The following is a 16,361-nucleotide window of genomic DNA, read 5'->3' on the forward strand; positions in this document are numbered from 1 at the left end:
AGTAAGGGCAAAGCTCACAGGGTTATCAAGATTTTCTACCCTGTGAATATACATCAAATCAATAACTCACAGCAAAAGAAGAGACCTACATTAACAAAAGACGGTAAATTGGAGAACTATAGAACTTTTGTAAACTATAGAAATAAATGGACAATCACAATGTGTTCCTCTATAAGGGCTTATGTGCAGTTATTAATCAACCAATCAATAAAATTTAACTACAAATCATCCCCACAGTAAAACAAGCCCAAACACCACTCAATTGGCAGAAAATTGTTACTGCTCATTAAATGTGGCTGCACAAAGACTATTTATTTTGTTAACTGTTTTCATCATACAAATGTCAAAATCTAATTCAAACTATTCAAATTTGGTGTCAAATATGTATCCCACAATGGGGCAATTCAAATATTCAACTCAACGCACAACAACGTAGACTTCATCGCTATGAAATGTGTAAACTTGTTTAAAAAAGTACTTGGGTCTGTCAGGATCGGACATGGGAGATCCACCGCGAGTGATGGCGTAAGCCTACACCTTGCACCCGGTATTCTTAGGTAGACATGGGTCGCAGGAGCACCCGTGACAGAGTCTAAGTACATTTATGTCTAAAAAGGCTGTTGGTTGAAGGGTTTATTTGATATTACTGTAATTATAATTTTGAAAAGCTAATGATTTCAAATCTAATTTTTTATTGCACAAAACTATAATTGCACCATATGTTCCAGCACAAAAAACATATTTTCTGTGATTTGAATTCAAAGACAGCTATGACATGAAGCAGCTTATACCAAACAGTAGCAATATACACAAGATTGAAGGATAGTCAGCTGGTATACTCAGTGATGGAGCCTTTGACCAAGAGAAAAAGAAGTATCTGGGGCACATGTACTAAGGACCTTGCGCCAGTTTTTCATCAGACTTTTCATGTTCTTTTAGGTGCAAACTGCTTGCACATGTAAGTAAGAAGTGTCCATCCCCCATTTGTGTTGCGACCGTTTTGTGACTCTGCACTATTCTTCATGCAACTTCATTTCATTCATTCATTTCTGCACTGCAATGGGCATTTCGGTGCTCAGTCGGACCTTGTGCCACATTTATCAAAAAAGTTGGTGCACTCTGTCGGGGCAGTGCAGAGGGCGCCAGAGTCATGCAGAACGTGCACCAGCAATCCTGAATCTGGCGCACTCTGCACACTACACAGGCAAACTCCACATAGTGCAGTTTGCCCCGTTCTTAGTAAATGTGCCCCCAATCTTCTATAAATATCGGTATATCATGCGAATTCTGGTCTGAGCTCAACTTTTTATAGCAGCAAGTTCAACGGATAAAAGTCAGAAACAAAATAATGGTCCTTTTTAAGTTGCCAAATTCATGGGAAACAGTAAGGATCTGCAGATGTTTCTATGTTCACATTCATGCGTTATCCACCACATGTCCTTGCAGTCACCAAGGGCCACTCTGAACAAATGTATCAATGGTCCGTTTACTATGCAAATTAGAATGGACATAGTGTTGGCATCTTTGGTTAATTCAAAAGTTTTTTAATTAAAACAAACAAATATATGATTAAAATCCAGCATTAAATAAAAACATCGGGACAAACATGCCAGGCCAGTCAGCCATTAACGACCATCATTTTGTTTCTGACTTTTATCTGTTTAAACTTGCTGCTATAAGAAGCCTGGACCAGAATTTGCATTTTATCAAACAGTGTTTTCTCATCGATTCTAACCGGTAGTTCCATCTGTTAATAGTTTGTTCAGAAAAAGGTTACTTTGAGAGAAATTGATGTAAAAGTAATTAAGAAGATAAACACTGAGGGGAAGGTTCACAATTTCTGGCTGTTTTTACCCTAATTTTTGCATTTTTTTGGGTGCATTGGAGGATTTGCACATTTCCCATTCTTACTGTGAAGTTTTCAGTGCACTGAGAACCCAGGTTTGTGCCCTATTGGTCTTTAAAGTTTGCCTGGTTTCAGATGCATTTATTTGCACCTAAAAAGTCGCAAAAAAATTGTAAAAATGCAGTCCCCACCTGGTGGAGGCAATAGTATAGTATACGATTAAAATTGCGATAAAAATTTGAATTAACGAGAGCACAATTCATGTATAAGAAATCACCCCATAGAGATATCTAAGCAGGAGAAAAATGTGAACTACACCAGTTTTTAAAATACATGTGCCCCACTATCTGCCATATATATACATTTAAAGGGGTATTCCAAGAAAAAGCATAATTCATATACAAATCGGTCCTATATACAAAGATAATATGTAATTATATGAATTAATGTATGTAATGAAGAATAAAAATGCTACTGGCCCTTTAATCATTCCGTTTATTTTTTCCACACGGAGCAGCCACAGGACAGAAGATGGCTGCTGGTCATGTGATCACCATTTGGTTGGTTGGGCAGTGTTGTGGTGAGACGTCATCTAAGCGAGGTACTGTGTAGTAATAACAGTTACACATCATTACTATGGTAACAGAGCAGGACAGTCTGTTAGATCATCACTGGGTGGAGAGCATATGAGGGAGGAGGAGTTACTGAGAACTAAAGGATCATGGGACCATCTTGGTGATAACTCCGCCTTTACTTTAGAAAGCCCATAATATTTTGTGAATCATAAAATCAAACTACCGTATTTAAGCTCCATTTTCTGACTAATGACATTGAGTTTTGTCATATTCATTTATTTATAGCATTATGGGTTTTTGTATCAGATGGTCATATTCCAGGAATTACTGAGTTGGCCAGGATTAAAACTTCATCACTTCAGGTCATTTCTGGTATTGCAACCGGGCTTTATTCACTTTAATAAAGCAGAAGTACAGTTTCAGACTCATCTTATGGACAGTTGTGATTCTGTCTTTGGGTGAAAGCAGCTTTATATCTTATTCTGATCAATTATTTTCATGGTGAAGTTTCCTTGTTTCTCTGCAGCCAATACTCACCACCCTTTCCAGTGCTTTTGAGAGATGGTTTTGTGTGAAAAGGGGCGTGACTTTGTAGATAAAAGTTGTGGATTTGTTTAAAGGGGTTGTAAGTAGCTTGCCAGAATACAGGTTTAATGTACATAGTAATGCATCCTAAATAGTGTCTTCATACCCTTAGGTTTATTAATCGTAAAAGAAAAATAAAAACATTTTGCAGTTTAGAATGTGGGATAAAAATTTAAGGACAAAAATATAAGAAACCTTCTGGCCATAATAAAGAAAACCATTTTTCAGCAGTGAAAAGGTTAAAGTGCCTTCCATGCTGATGTCATAATGGGATCATATCATAAAGAAGCCATGGTAAATTGTTCACACATCCCATGATTTTTCTCCTTCTACAATGGCAGGCAAACGGAGTAGAGTGGTTATATTCTGTCTTTTTGCTGTATTTGTGGACATTGTTCTTAGTGATGAAACATCTGGTAATAATGTTATTAATTATTTCCTTACTTATCTCATTACTTAATGCAAATACCCTACCTTTTACCATTCTATGTACAGTATTTCTCTCTATAAATATATCCCTAATTATTATTTAAAGGGAAAGGTCATTTTTACTTTAAAACAGGTTCCAATAGCCTCTGGCATGTCGATTTCAAATATGCCTTTGTGGGGCATCTGCATAATTCCATTGCTTTTAAACTGTTTCTTTAACATTTCCTGGCTCCCTGCCAGCAGTGTGTGGTGAGTCGCAAGGGGGGCCGTTCAAATGGTACAAGTCATCTGCTCCTCAATGCCTCCTCCTATTTCCTCATCCTTTTCCCTCAGCCTCTCCCCTGCTTCCTCCCTAATTCTTGTTTGACCCATCCCCTTCTGGGACTTAAAAAGCAGTGTAATTATTCAGGCATTTTTTAAATCAACATGCCTGAGGCTGTTGGAACCTGTCATCATGTACAAATCTCCTTCCTGATGACAGGTTCCCAATTTAGTTCATGGCTTGTTACAGATTCTACAGAATAGTCTTCCTTATTAAGCATTTTTTCCTGGTTGGTATCTTGTATTAGAGAATATCGTTTGTAGATGCCTTATCAAGAGGATAACAGCAATGTTACCCATTGTTAATATTAAAAGTTTATATGTTTGGTTGCAGCATCTGATGAGTATGACTGCCAATGCTGGCCTTCCACTTCACCAGCTAAAGGTAAGGTAAAGTATAAAAGCAACAGGTATATTAGAAATTTCTAATCCGGTTAATATATTTCAAATCCTGCTTGACAAATCCATGTTCATTATAGTTGTTCATTGTAGTTGTCACATGATGACAAGTAGGTTCCTGTTGCTAGATTACTCTGCAATCCTTTGTTATCACCAAGGTATGTGTCTAAGAGATCACATGACCTTCCATCTGCAGCCATTTTATGGACAAAAATGTCTGGCCAATGAGGTAAAAGACACAGACACTACACATTTCAAGGAAGAAGAGTAAAAGTTTTAATAGAGGTATACTGGTAAATTTATACACACATTACAAAAAACATGAGGTAAAGTGGCCAACCCCTTTAACAATAATAAGGAGTTCAAGGAAAAAAAAAATATTATACCAGACTGTTAACAAAGGAATAATAAAAGAGCCATAGAAGATAATTACATTATCAGGAACTGGTATCACCTATCCGCCAGGGACTTCTGTACTTTACTATTATTCAGCATCACAGGAAATAATGTTGGACTGATGCAAAAATGCCCAAGCAAGGCAATCCCATTTACCACTTAAAACTTATTTCCCGGTGTGAAGTTAAAGTGATGAAATTAAAAATATGCAGCCAAGGGTCCCTTGTATTCAGTTACATCTCCAGATACACATCTTATGTGATTGCAAACATGCAAAAACACTTGTACTACAGCAATCAGGGGCGGACTGGCCGATTGGTTTTGGGGTCCTGTACTGGTGAGGCCGGTGAAAAATAAAAACACATGAAACTTACCTTTCCGACGCCCCGACGCTGCGCCCCTGCTTGATCCAGTCCAGCCGCGGTGAGAGCTCCGTACGGGCCGGTGTCGCACAGACCATGACGTCGGCAAGCGTCTGACGTCATGGTCTGTGCGACGCCGGCCCGTACGGAGCACTCACCGCGGCCGGACTGGATTAAGCAGGGGCGCAGCGTCGGAAAGGTGAGTTTCATGTGTTTTTATTTTTATGTACTGGGCTGGGCTGGCTGTATACACTGGGGCAGGGGCTGGCAGGCTGTATACACCGGGGCAGGGGCTGGCAGGCTGTATACACCGGGGCAGGGTCTGTATACACTGGGGCAGGGGCTGGCAGGCTGTATACACTGGGGCAGGGGCTGGCAGGCTGTATACACTGGGGCAGAGGCTGGCAGGCTGTATACACTGGGGCAGGGGCTGGCAAGCTGTATACACCGGGGCAGGGGCTGGCAGGCTGTATACATCGGGGCAGGGGTTGGCAGGCTGTATACACCAGGGCAGGAGCTGTATACACCGGGGCAGGGGCTGGCAGCTATATACACCGGGGCAGGGGCTGGCAGGCTGTATACATCGGGGCAGGGGCTGGCAGGCTGTATACACCGGGGCAGGGGCTGGCAGGCTGTATACACCGGGGCAGGGGCTGGTAGGCTGTATACACCGGGGCAGGGGCTGGCAGGCTGTATACACCGGGGCAGGGGCTGGCAGGCTGTATACACCGGGGCAGGAGCTGGCAGGCTGTATACACCGGGGCAGGGGCTGGCAGGCTGTATACACCGGGGCAAGGGCTGGCAAGCTATATACACCGCGGCAGGGGCCAGCAGGCTGTATACACCGGGGCAGGGGCTGGCAGGCTATATACACCGGGGCAGGGGCTGGCAGGCTGTATACACCGGGGCAAGAGCTGTCTGGCTATACATAGGGGACAGTATTATAGTACAAGTCCATACAAGTTGATTCACGTGTAGACAATTATTGAAACATCTTCAAAAGTTTCATCTTCATTTTTCTAAAAAATCTTCATATAAAGCAGTTACATGGTCACAAAGCAAAAAAAAAGTGAAAACACAAAAAACAAAAAAGAGGTTGCAGCGGTAACGCGTTTCGGACTCTCACATGTTAGTCCTTAGTCATACCTAAGATGGTATGACTAAGTCCGAAACCCGTTACCACTGCAACTTCTTTTTTGTTTTTTGTATTTTTCACCGTTTTTTTGCTTTGTGTCCATGTCACTGCTTTATATGAAGATTTTTTAGAAAAATGAAGATTAAACTTTTGAAGATTTTTCAATAATTGTCTACACGTGAATCAACTTGTATGGATGCTGGATTCCCTACCTTTTCCTTACAAGTTTCTCTGCTGCCATTATATACCATTTTGGACTTCCGGACCATTGGTTTTTGGGATTATTCCGTGCACCTGGCCAAAATCGTTGTGAAAGAAGCGCAGTCTACAAGGGGTGAGCCGTTTCCATTTTTTTCTTCCCATTTTTTGGGCTTTGTTACTGATATCATTATAGTAGTTATATTCCTGTACATAGGGGGCAGTATTATAGTAGTTATATCCCTGTACATAGGGGGCAGTATTATAGTAGTTATATTCTTGTACATAGGGGGCAGTATTATAGTAGTTATATTCTTGTACATAGGGGGCAGTATTATAGTAGTTATATTCCTGTACATAGGGGGCAGTATTATAGTAGTTATATTCTTGTACATAGGGTGCAGTATTATAGTAGTTATATTCCTGTACATAGGGGGCAGTATTATAGTAGTTATATTCTTGTACATAGGGTGCAGTATTATAGTAGTTATATTCTTGTACATAGGGGGCAGTATTATAGTAGTTATATTCTTGTACATAGGGTGCAGTATTATAGTAGTTATATTCTTGTACATAGGGGGCAGTATTATAGTAGTTATATTCTTGTACATAGGAGGCAGTATTATATTAGTTATATTCCTGTACATAGGGGGCAGTATTATAGTAGTTATATTCCTGTACATAGGGGGCAGTATTATAGTAGTTATATTCTTGTACATAGGGTGCAGTATTATAGTAGTTATATTCCTGTACATAGGGGGCAGTATTATAGTAGTTATATTCTTGTACATAGGGTGCAGTATTATAGTAGTTATATTCCTGTACATAGGGGGCAGTATTATAGTAGTTATATTCTTGTACATAGGGTGCAGTATTATAGTAGTTATATTCTTGTACATAGGGGGCAGTATTATAGTAGTTATATTCTTGTACATAGGAGGCAGTATTATATTAGTTATATTCCTGTACATAGGGGGCAGTATTATAGTAGTTATATTCTTGTACATAGGGTGCAGTATTATATTAGTTATATTCCTGTACATAGGGGGCAGTATTATAGTAGTTATATTCTTGTACATAGGGGCAGTATTATAGTAGTTATATACTTGTACATAGGAGGCAGTATTATAGTAGTTATATTCCTGTACATAGGGGGCAGTATTATAGTAGTTATATTCCTGTACATAGGGGGCAGTATTATAGTAGTTATATTCTTGTACATAGGGGGCAGTATTATAGTAGTTACATTCCTGTACATAGGAGGCAGTATTATAGTAGTTATATTCCTGTACATAGGGGGCAGTATTATAGTAGTTATATTCCTGTACATAGGGGGCAGTATTATAGTAGTTACATTCTTGTTTATCAGAGAAGGTATTGTAGTATGTTTTAGTGTACATACACTCACTGGCCACTTTATTAGGTACACCATGCTAGTAACGGGTTGGACCCCCTGTTGCCTTCAGAACTGCCTCAATTCTTCGTGGCATAGATTCAACAAGGTGCTGGAAGCATTCCTCAGAGATTTTGGTCCATATTGACATGATGGCATCACACAGTTGCCGCAGATTTGACGGCTGCACATCCATGATGCGAATCTCCCGTTCCACCACATCCCAAAGATGCTCTATTGGATTGAGATCTGGTGACTGTGGAGGCCATTTGAGTACAGTGAACTCTTTGTCATGTTCAAGAAACCAGTCTGAGATGATTCCAGCTTTATGACATGGCGCATTATCCTGCTGAAAGTAGCCATCAGATGTTGGGCACATTGTGGTCATAAAGGGATGGACATGGTCAGCAACAATACTCAGGTAGGCTGTGGCGTTGCAACGATGCTCAATTGGTACCAAGGGGCCCAAAGAGTGCAAAGAAAATATTCCCCACACCATGACACCACCACCACCAGCCTGAACTGTTGATTCAAGGCAGGATGGATCCATGCTATTATGTTGTTGACGCCAAATTCTGATTTCTCTCCTGCTATAGAAAGCCTCTATGTTTACTACCAGTCCATAGAGATCTGTCCATGGCCATGTGATGGACACACAGGTTCACGAACTGTTAGTGTCATTCAACTCTTATTTTTTTCTGTGATAATAGGACTATGGACAGGTTTCTATCCACAGGAAGTAAACATAGAAGCTTTCTATAGCAGGACAGCAAGCGGAGATCTAGAAAACCGAGAGGAGTCGATACAGAAAGTGTATTGGAAAATTATATAACTTTTCCTTATACAAACCATTTATTTGCTGAAAGTGGACAACCCCTTTAAGTTTTAAGAAAAGTAGTGGCCAAATACATTTTAAATAGATCAATTAGACCTGATAAAGCTGGTTAGTGGCAGTCCTATTTATTCAGGAGCTCTTGACTTAAGCTGCCTAAGCTGGGATAATACAGTTGTGCTGTTCAATGTCATATATCAGTTGCTGTAGGAGATTTGTCAGTTAGGTGAGTTTGTCTGGCTAGGGGAGGGAGGTTTGGGGGAATTTTTCAAGACTGGGCGCTTTGTGTTTCGCCCACCAGGGGACTGTAGTAATTTGTAGTCCCAGGGGACCATAGAGGAGATGGTGAGCAATGAAATAAGAGTAAAAGTAGCTTGGTTAGTTGAATGCTATTTTTATTTTTTAATTTTTCTATGTCATGTTGACCCTTTAAAAGTAAATTTGCCAACCAAACCATTTAATATTGATGTGTCTGTTAATGAAATGAAATGCTCCACTTTCCTTAGTAGCACAGTGAACATGGGAGGTGAACCACATCCAATGTATTGATGAACTCACTTCCAATTAATACTATAGAACTACAGGGTTTTGTCGGCCAAAGACTCCCCAGATCTTCAGTGCTTCCTCGGGTCCACACCTTGGAGACATCGTCAAACAAGAGTGCCTGTTCCATTTTTTCCTTTTTCTCTCCCTCTTCTCCCTACCATCATTAGCTATGTGGCTTCTTTATTTTTGCACCCCTTTTACTACTTTTGTTGCTGCTTGTTTGTATATTTAATGAACTTTACATTAAGTAAAACAGATTAAACATAAACCTGCTGTGTCAAAATATTAATAAATATACCAAATACATCAAATAGACACAACATAGAGTCCTTGACCCTTGACACACAAGGCCTTTCCCTGTATTTTATAGTTAAATTTACAAAGCCAGATATAACGATCTATGGCAGTGATGGCAAACCTTTTAGAGGCCGAGTGCCCAAACTACAACAAAGACCCGCTTATTTATCGCAAAGTGCCAGCACAGAAATTTAATTTGTGATTTATACTCCCTTCTCTGTCACAGTTTTCATTTATACCAGCACCTGAGGATACCAATAAAGCAGAAAATAGTCCCAGGTAGAGCTGTCACTTTAAAATACCTCTGTGCACAGCAAGTCCTGGGCTGTCTGGGACTACAAGAAGATACCTGGACTCATCTCTGGTGATGGCCTGAGTGCCCACAGAAAGGGCTCTGAGTGCCACCTCTGGCACCAGTGCCATAGGTTAGCCATCACTGATCTATGGGGACTGGTAACTGATAAGATGGCTAATAATGAAGTCGTCTACTCTACTTGTTATGATCAAAAAAAGTGGCTTTATTTGTAAATTTTAGTTTTTAAATCATAGTTTGCCATTGTCTATTATAGAAGATACGCCTGCTGTAACAGAAGAACCATTACCTATCACCATCACAACCTACCCTAAAGGTAAATGGGTAATGCGTTTCAGAGACCAACATGTCTCTTGATATGGCTCTGAGTGCCGACTCAAGGCACCCGTGCCATAGGTTAGCCATCACTGACTGATATGTCCAATCCTGGCATACACTCTTTAATGTGAAATCCCACTCGTGTATCTAGTCACATGCAAACGAACAGAGATAAGTCATGGTTCTGGTATCACATGAGAGAAAAGAATTTAACATTTCATGTCACATTAGGCTTGTGGGGATATAAGATACAGAATATGCAATGTTGGTAGATAATATGAGAGTTGGGAATGCAATCTGCAGATAAGATTCCAGTTCCATGCTATGTCTTTAACTCCTATGCACACCACAAATTTATAGTATGTCATGGTGTGGTAGGGGCTGTATGGGGATGTATCGGATGGCACCAATTGCAACAGTTAACCTGTGAACCCAACCACGGCACCTAACAGTGCTACTGGTGATTGCGATCATCTTGGATGGAAAATCAGCACCTTCCCGTGACTTCATTGGAGGGTGTCCACTGGTTGTCATGACTGCCTAGAGTGAAATAGAGACTCCTAGACTTATCACTCAGCCTGACCTGTAGCAGTGTGCTGGAGGCATACTGTTACACATCACCAGCATGTGCACAATATACTACAATACAGTAATATTGAAATACAGGCGGTCCTCTACTTAAGGACACCCAACTTACAGATGACCCCAAGTAACAGACAGCCCCCTCTGCCCACTGTGACATCTGTTGAAGCTCTCTGAATGGGTTACTGTAGTCCCAGGCTGCAATGATCAGCTGCAAGGTGTCTGTAATGAAGTTTCATTGATAATCCTTGGTCCCATTACAGCAAAAACAAAATTAAAATCCAATTGTCACTGAGACAAAAATTTTTTTGTCTGGAGCTACAATTATAAAATCTACAGTTCCGACTTACATACAAATTCAACTTAAGTACAAACCCAAGGAATCTATCTTGTACGTAACCCGTGAACTGCCTGTAACAGTAATACAGAAGCCTGAAATAATACTAAAAATAAAAAAAATTAAATAGTAAAAATTCAAATAACTCCATTTCCTTTCCTAGAAACATATAAAAATAAACAAGTAAAATTAAAGAGCAACACAGATTAGATTTTATATTGGAGGGAAAATTGGAGGGAAGATCAGCTCAAAACTTTGGAGATGATTCTGCTGGTGAAATGCTTTGAAGCCCGTCCTCCTACTGAGCCAGAGTTCCTCTGTAGCCTTAGTAGTGTTAGATAGCTCCATTAGGCCATTTAAGCTGAGGCTTGGGGGGAAGTAGGGGATTTGAGTAGTATAAGGCCTCCCTCCCTCAGACCCTATTTATCACAAATTTCCATAAGAAAATGCCGCAAATAGGTTTTCTTGTCAATCTCACCTCATTTGGAGCTTTTGGAGCGAGGGGCACAAAAAAAAGAAGGAATTCAAAAATAAAAAAGTTTGTCCCAACTTAAGAAGTTATCCCGAATCCACAGGATAGGGGAAAACTTCCTAATCAGTGAGGTCCAACAGCTTGCACCCCCCACCAATTATAACATCCTGTTCTTGCTAAGGATTGGATTGGTCAAGCACACACCCTGTTGCCCCATTCAGTTTATGAGATTTTCTGGAGGTGGCACACACTGTGCTTGACAATCTTTGGCTAGACCTGCCACTCCACCCATCCTGTTCTCATGATCGGTGGGGGTCCCAGCTGTCCAACCCTCATTTTTGGAAGTTATCACCTATATCATATCGATTAGCTGTCTTCTGGACTGGTCAACAGCATTGGAAACCTTGAAATTCTGTTCATTTACAAATATTAATAAAGATATTTGTGTTATAGGACACTTGAATGGGATTTCCAGAAAAAAACTGTTAAAAGCCATTACAGGACCACGTGGCAATGGTAAGATTATCTTAGTGTCTTTGTTTATGTTGTTGGAATACTAAACCATTAGTGACACCTGATTAACCCCTTTCTGACCAGGCCATAAAAGGCTTTAATAACCGGGGCATTTTTAACAAATTTTTAACAAACTTTTTTGTGCAATACCTTAAAAAAAATGTAAGTTTTTTCCCTTAACATAGGTATAATTAATATAAAAAAATAAAAAATGTTAAAGGACTTTCTTCATTTTTTATTTTTGAAATGTAAATGAGTGTGTTTTTTTACATTTCCAGTTGTTTTTTTTAACTTTTAGCTTTTCACTGTTAAGTTTTAACATGTAACTGGGGTATCTAAAATAGCCCCAGTTACAGCGGAAACAACCCCCTGTGGGGGGAAATGTCTGATCAGAGCTGTACTCGATCTAATCAGAAGCCCTAATAAACAGCTGCATACCTGGCGGTCACATGTTACTGCATCTATAGAGCTGGCTACTGGTTCACTGCATTGTGCTTCTTTAAGTAAATAAGGGCTCAGCACCAGTTTTGGCCACCCCTTAACTCCAGGGGCAGCTTTGAGTGTCAGACCATTACTGATTTAAAATGGATAGGTCATCAATTTCATAAACCTGAAAAGAAAAAACTGTTAACATAAATAATATTTAGTCTTATGATTATTAATCAATGTACATTAAGCAATCAAATTAAACTTCCTCAATCAATCTATTACCATTAACAATTGCTGTTTCACATGGCAATTTCCATAGTAAGTTTATTTTTAGGTTTTTGTCCAAAAATATTGATGTGAATAATAAAACGGCTACACAAGTAATAATTAGAATTAATATTAGATATTAGTGGGTGTCTGTCTGCACTAGGGACCTAACCAGTAAAATGAAAGGAGCACATAGTTATGTGTATATGCACCCCATGATCTGTAAAGATGATCTGTTGCGGATTTTGCAGCCAGATCTTTGTTGCAGTGAAAGCAGCGGTTTATTTGGCATCTAACCTTTAAAGGATATCCACCACCAGGATGAAGGATTGCAAGCCAAGCACACTGACTTACTGGTGTGTGCACTCCCTGGCAGGATCGGCTCTTCTTTTAGCTTCTAATACCTTGGACAATGTGCTCAAAAACAAAAGCACCCAAAAAAATGGGACATTTTCACAAATTCTTAAAAAGGCCTGTGAAAAACACATACCATATGTGTAAAAGCATAAATTAAACAAGAAAACCCCAATGTGGTTAACTAGTACTGTAAGATGAGCAATAAGCGAGAAAGGTAAGAAGTTTAAGGTGCCAAAACACAGGCATCTACATACGGCATTACAGGATTACAGAGAGAAAAATAAATTCTATAAAAAAACAGATAAAGGCAGCAAAAATAGAGACTGAAAGAAATGTTGCCAAGGAAAATAAAATAATACTAAATTATTTTTCAAGTATATAAATAAGAAACTAAAAATGGAGAGTGTAGGCCCTCTGAGGAATAACCTGGGGCTCAAACTGGAGGGAGATGAGGAAAGGGCCAATCGATTTAATGTTGGCTTCTCATGTGTCTTTTCCCCCAGAAAATCCCATGGTGGAAGACATGATGATGAATGATGATTGAAATTCTCTTTTGATTGTCAACAGTTTGATTGTCAACAGCAATGGAGCTGCCTCAAAACTACTAAAATAGACGAATCACCAGGCCCAGGTGGCATACACCTCCGGGTACTGCATGAATTATGTTCCTTGATAGACAATTATTTTTAATATTTAAAATTCCTTAAGACTGGTTCTGTCCCACAGGACTGGTGCATAGCAAATGTGGTGCCAATATACAAAAAAGGATCAAAGAGCGATCCTGGAAACTACAGACCTGTGCGTCTAAATTCTGTTGTGGGGAAAATATTTGAGAGGTTTCTTAGAGATGCTATCCAAGAGTATCTCACTGTACATAACCCAATAACCCAGCATCAGCATGAGTTTATGAGCGATCGGTCCTGTCAGACTAATCTGCTTGGCTTGTATGAGGCTGGTTGGTGCATAAAATGAAACTGCTGGGACAAGGGGAAAATCTGTGTGTTTGGGCAAGCAATTGATTTAGTAAAAGAAAACAGAGAGTCTTCAATAATTGCACATTCTCAGATTGGGTTGACGTTACCAGTGGAGGTTGACGTTACCAGTGCCATATGGGTCAGTATTGGGCAGCCTTCTTTTTAATATTTTTATTAATGACCTTATAAAAGGTTTACACAGTCAAGTTTCAATATTTGTAGATGATACTAAGTTGTGTAAAGTAATTTATACTGAGGCCGATAGTACAGTACAGAGACATTACAGAGGGATTTGTGGAAGCTGGAGGAATGGGCAGAGAAATTGCTTGCATGGTTTAATGTAGATAAATGAAAGCAAATACACATATTCAACATGTATATCCCTCAAATGGGAAAGCATGAATACAATATATGGGGGACACAAGTAGCCCCAGATGGAAGATAGGGCAGCACAGAAGACCAGTGGCCACGCCTATTAGCCAGGGTCCTAATAGTATGTTTAGCAGTATTAACAATTCAGTCAAATGTGAGACCAGAGAAAGAAGGGGATAAAGTGGCAATATTGCAGTGAAGAGTAAACTATATACACACTGGAGGTAACATCCAGTATTCAGAAATTCATATTGCTATTGCACACTTACTCGCAAACATGATGAACTGACACTGGGCAGATAAGGGGAAGGCCAAAGGGTACACCCCGACGCGCGTTTCGCACTGATGCTTCGTCACCTCCTGACGAAGCATCAGTGCGAAACGCGCGTCAGGAGAGAAATAGATTCTCATGATAAGGACATAGTTTCACTGTTATACATCAGACAACACATGGAATATTGTGTACAGTTTTGGGCACCAGTATATAAAAAGGAGATAGTACAACTGGAACGTGTGCAGAGCAGAGCAACCAAGATTTTTAGGGGAATTCGTGTACTAGAATACAATGACATATTTCAAAACTTGGGGTTATTCAGTTTAGAAGAAAGACGACTGAGGGGAGACCTCATTACAATATACAAATACCTGAACCGGCAGTACAAGCATCTCTCCTAAGATCTTTTTATACCCAGGCCTGTGACCAGGACAAGGGGGCATCCTCTACTCCTAGAGAAGAGGCGATTCTACCATCAACAAGGTTCTTTACTGTAAGAGCAGTGAGACTATGGAACTCTCTCCAGAAGGAGGTTGTTACCGCGGACTCTATGTACATGTTCAAGAGAGGCCTGGATGCCTTTCTGGGGAGCAAAAATATCATGGGTTATGGGGATAAAACATTTATTTAGTTCTTAAAGGTTGGACTTGATGGACTTGCGTCTTTTTCCGGCCTTATATACTATGATCCCACAGCACGGGCCACTCCCGAGTGTGCCGTACAACTCTCATGCCCCCTACTTCCTATTGGCCACATCTCCTAACGGAGGTGTGGCTCTCTGCATATATACTTCTCTATCCACTCAGTCAGGCAGCCCAATTCACTGGGCATGGATGTGTATTATAAGCAATGCTCTATTCTATAATGGAACACAACTTTCTACCTCTCTGAGCGGCGAGACTATGGAACTCTCTGCCGCAGGAGGTTGTTATGGCTGACTCTATGTACATGTTCAAGAGAGGCCTGGATGCCTTTCTGGAGAGCAAAAATATCACGGGTTATGGGGAAAAAACATTTGTTTAATTCTTAAAGGTTGGACTTGATGGTCTTTTTCCAGCCTTTTTTAATATGATACTATGATGATGCTATATAAATAAAGATTTATTATAATCCTTTTAAAAACTCCTAAAACTATTAAAAGAAAGCCACTGTACATGGCAAAACTGGTTAAAAAGCTAAATATTAATTGGAAATGATTACTCATAAATTGCATCCGGGTACTACATGTATAATTACAATATTGTTCAATACATGGTAATGTGCCATCTTTTGACATTCAGGCGAGATCAACATTAAACAAGAGTTGGAAATCCTAAGAAATATGATGGCTGGATCTAGAAAGATGCAAGGTAAGTTGTTTCTCATCTAGTTCACTAAACAATTAGTAACAATTAGGTTTACTAGATAAATGGTGGCCCTATTGTTATATGCATAAACACATACCTAATTCAGCTTCAACAACACAAGTACATTAGAAACAAACACTTCTACTTTATAACTTTCAAATATCCTTTTTAAATGGTACTTTCAAAACAACTGTAAGTAATTTCATTTTCTACAAATGATCCATCAGTTTTTTGATATGCATAGTCAAACTTTTGTAATTTTGCACCAGTCTTAATAATATAACCTTTTAGTAACTCCAGCAAAGGAGTGTCAGGCGTAGATTTCAGTTTTAACCTGCTCCAGTATTCTGGCAGAAGTTATAATAAATTTGGCTGGCCAGGGCGTCCTCATGCCCACTTTTAAAAAAGATGGTGTACTGGATGTAAAACCAAAAAAAGTTTGAATTTCCTGGCTAGGCTCAGGAATTGTCATAAACTAAAATAAAAAGCATTT

The 16,361-nt window shown here is 39.7% G+C and overlaps 1 protein-coding gene across 6 annotated transcripts in view; it reads left to right on the top strand.

The window, feature by feature from the left end:
- Window positions 1-16,361, top strand: part of LOC140121362 (uncharacterized) — a 43,778-nt gene that overhangs the window by 17,437 nt on the left and 9,980 nt on the right. For 2 of the 6 annotated variants that reach the window (XM_072140824.1, XM_072140825.1), the window contains exons 1-4: window positions 3,302-3,422; window positions 4,091-4,141; window positions 11,790-11,852; window positions 15,803-15,871. In XM_072140824.1, the coding sequence (XP_071996925.1) occupies window positions 3,341-3,422; window positions 4,091-4,141; window positions 11,790-11,852; window positions 15,803-15,871 (265 nt within the window). In that variant the 5' untranslated portion in view covers window positions 3,302-3,340. Of the gene's footprint in view, window positions 1-2,364; window positions 2,448-3,299; window positions 3,423-4,090; window positions 4,142-11,789; window positions 11,853-15,802; window positions 15,872-16,361 lie in introns of those variants that run through there. The other 4 variants (XM_072140826.1, XM_072140828.1, XM_072140829.1 and 1 more) reach the window with 4 other exon arrangements.

Source organism: Engystomops pustulosus, chromosome 3 (genome assembly GCF_040894005.1).
Source record: "Engystomops pustulosus chromosome 3, aEngPut4.maternal, whole genome shotgun sequence".
Lineage (NCBI taxonomy): Eukaryota > Metazoa > Chordata > Amphibia > Anura > Leptodactylidae > Engystomops > Engystomops pustulosus.